Consider the following 3,495-nt stretch of genomic DNA (forward strand, 5'->3'; position numbering starts at 1 on the left):
GATTAGTTGACCATAGGTGCTTGGGTTTATCTCTGGGCTTTCTATCCTGTTCCATTGATCTATATTTCTGTTTTTGTGCCAGTACCATATTGTCTTGATTACTGTAGCTTTGCAGAATAGTCTGAAGTCAGGGAGTCTGATTCCTCCAGCTCCTTTTTTTCCCCTGAAGACTGCTTTGGCTATTCGGGGTCTTTTGTGTCTCCATACAAATTTTAAGATTTTTTGTTCTAGTTCTGTAAAAAATGCCATTGGTAATTTGATAGGGATTGCATCGAATCTGTAAATTGCTTTGGGTAGTATAGTCATTTTCACAAAACTGATTCTTCCAATCCAAGAACATGGTATATCTCTCCATCTGTTTATATCATCTTTAATTTCTTTCATCAGTGTGTTATAGCTTTCTGCATACAGGTCTTTTGTCTCCCTAGGTAGGTTTATCCCTAGGTATTTTATTTTATTTTTTTGCAGTGGTAAATGGGAGTGTTTCTTTAACTTCTCTTTCAGATTTTTCATCATTAGTCTATAGGAATGCAAGAGATTTCTGTGCCTTAATTTTGTATCCTGCAACTTTACCAAATTCATTGATTAGCTCTAGTAGTTTTCTGGTGGCATCTTTAGGAGTCTCTATGTGTAGTATCATGTCATCTGCAAACAGTGACAGTTTTACTTGTTTTCCAACTTGTATTCCTTTTATTTCTTTTTCTTCCCTGATTGCCATGTCTAGGACTTTCAAAACCATGTTGAATAATAGTGGTGAGAGTGGACATCCTTGTCTTGTTTCTGATCTTAGAGGAAATGCTTTCAGTTTTTCACCATTGAGAATGATGTTTGCTGTGGGTTTGTCATATATGGCCTTTATTATGTTGAAGAAGAACCTATTTATCTTATAACTGAAAGTTTGTATCCTTTGACCAACATCTCTCCATTTCTCTCACCTCCCAGGCCCTGGCAACCATTGTTCAACTCTTTCTATAAATTTTTGATGTTATTGTAAATGTGATTGTTTTCTTAATTTCTTTTTTTGGAGAGTTTATTGTTAGTGTATCAAAATGCAGTTGATTTTTGTATATTGATTTTGTATTCTGCAACATTACCGAATTCATTTATTATTTCTAACAGGTTTTTTTTTTTGGTGGAGTCTTTAGGACTTTCTCTATAAAAAATCATGCCATTTGAAAACAGAGGCAATTTAAGTTATTCCTTTCCAATTTGGATAAATCTATGTAGTTGTGAAGAACCATCCACATACTATTCCAAATATATATTTTATAATCTATATATTTTAGGCAATAAATAAATAAAATAGTAAATAATGTTTCAAATAAAAATGAGGAAAGTGCCTGTTATGTGGTGAATTGTGTCCCCTCAAAATTTATATTTTGAAATCCTGAATCCTAATATGTCCAAATGTGATCTTACTTGGGGAGAGAGCCTTTAAAGAGGCAATCAAATTAAGATGAGGCCCATTAAGGCAGGTTTTTTTCAAAGATAAAGGGAAATTTGGAGATAGACATATACACAGGGAAAACACCATGTGGACACAAGATGGTGATCTACACGGTAAGGCAAGAGACCTGGAACAGAGCCTTCCCTCACAGACCTCGGAAGGAACCAACTCTGCCAACACATTGATTTCGAACGTCTAGTCACCAGAACTGTCGGTCAATAAATTTCAGTTTGCAGTACTTTGTTAGGGCAGCCCTAACAAATTAGTATTATATCTGTAATAGCAGCAACTTAAAGTCTTTAACTACTAACTGTTATTTGTGTTTCTTTTTCTGGTTAAATCTGCCGGACTTGGGGGAGAGGCAGCCGCCGTGATGTACGTGTTCCTCATGATCCAGCACCACAAGACCACCATCTTCACGGACGCCAAGGACTCGAACACCTTGTTCGAGCTGAAGCGCATCGTCGAGGGCATCCTCAAGCAGCCACCAGACAAGCAGCGGATGTACAAGGACGACCAGCTTCTGGACCACGGAAAGACATTGGGAGAGTGTGGCTTCACCAGCCAGACAGCACGACCTCAGGTCCCAGCCACTGTGGGGCTAGACTTCAGGGCAGATGAAGCCTTTGAGACCCTTAGCAGCGAGCCCTTCTCCAGCCCACCCGAGCTGCCGGATGTGATGAAGCCGCAGGACTTAGGAAGCAGCGCTAATGAACAAGCTCTGCAGTGAGAACCCCCCACCAACTGCCCCCCCCCCAATAAAAGAGATTTGGGTGTCCAAAAAAAAAAAAAAAAATGCCAGATTTAACAACACATAGTAGTTGCTACTGAGTACAGTATAGAATAGCTCTGCTGTTTACAAAAATATACAAATTGTATTTTAAATGATATTTTAAAGTTGGAAAAGTGTTGGAAAGCGGGAATAGCAATCAGCATTTCAGCCAAGGCCTGTTTCTGACCCTTTATTATTGTTAGAAATATAAAAAAGCAGAATGAATACTATTTTATATTGAGAAGCCCGTTCTTTCCCTGTGTGGTTGTTCAGAGTAAATATTATTGGCAAGGTCACTGGAATATTAGTTTGAGATGGTGCAAATGTTATATGAATTCTCAGCATTTTGCTTTTTCTCAAACATGTTTTTTTCCCATTTAGCTATGAATACACCCACTTCATTTTCTTTAGAAAAAAACATTTTCTTCATTATGACTGAGTCATCATTTTTAAATATACTTAAACATTTAATGGTTGAAATGACATAAAGAACTATTTTAATTTATTTCTGCATTTTGGGGGAATGGGAGGATATAAAATTTAAATAATAATACACAAGGGTCTAAGGGTTATCTTGAATTTAATGCTGTTAAATTAACACCATGCAGATCAAATTTGTATTTGTCCTCAATGTTTTATCTTAATTGGAAGGTTCAATACTTCAAAGAATTTTTCAGATTTTATACCCTAATTTTTAAAACCACTGTTAATGCAGATGCTACAAAAAGCTAGATCCAAAGTTATATTTCTTCAGTGTTTGAAAAATTACATATTGTTCTCTTTTCATTATTTATAAATTGCCTAGAATAACAGTACATATAATGGAAATTGCCAACAAAATTGAAGATGCAACTCTTCTTTTAATAGACAAAAAAGGTTTTACAGAAGATGGCGGAAGAGTAAGACGCGGAGATCACCTTCCTTCCCACAGATACAGTAGAAATACATCTACACGTGGAACTGCTCCTACAGAACACCCACTGAACGCTGGCAGAAAACGTCTGACCTCCCAAAAGGCAAGAAACTCCCCCCGTACTTGGGTAGGGCAAAAGAAAAAAGAAATAACAGAGACAAAAGAATAGGGACGGCACCTGCACCAGTGGGAGGGAGCTGTGAAGGAGGAAAGGTTTCCACACACTAGAAGCCCCTTCGCGGGCAGAGAGTGCGGGTGGCAGAGGGGGGAAGCTTCGGAGCCACGGAGGAGAGCGCAGCCACAGGGGTGCGGAGGGCAAAGCGGAGAGGTTCCCGCACGGAGGAGCGGTGCCAACCAGCGCTC

At 38.5% G+C, this 3,495-nt stretch overlaps 1 protein-coding gene across 1 annotated transcript; it reads left to right on the forward strand.

The window, feature by feature from the left end:
• Positions 1-1,805: 1,805 nt before the first annotated feature.
• On the forward strand, positions 1,806-2,177 carry LOC132350410 (elongin-B-like). Its single transcript, XM_059899608.1, has one exon. The coding sequence runs from the start codon at positions 1,821-1,823 to the stop codon at positions 2,175-2,177; it is 357 nt and encodes a 118-aa protein (XP_059755591.1). The 5' UTR covers positions 1,806-1,820.
• The last annotated feature ends 1,318 nt before the right edge of the window (positions 2,178-3,495 follow it).

The sequence above is a fragment of the Balaenoptera ricei genome, chromosome 1, assembly GCF_028023285.1.
Source record: "Balaenoptera ricei isolate mBalRic1 chromosome 1, mBalRic1.hap2, whole genome shotgun sequence".
Classification (NCBI taxonomy): domain Eukaryota; kingdom Metazoa; phylum Chordata; class Mammalia; order Artiodactyla; family Balaenopteridae; genus Balaenoptera; species Balaenoptera ricei.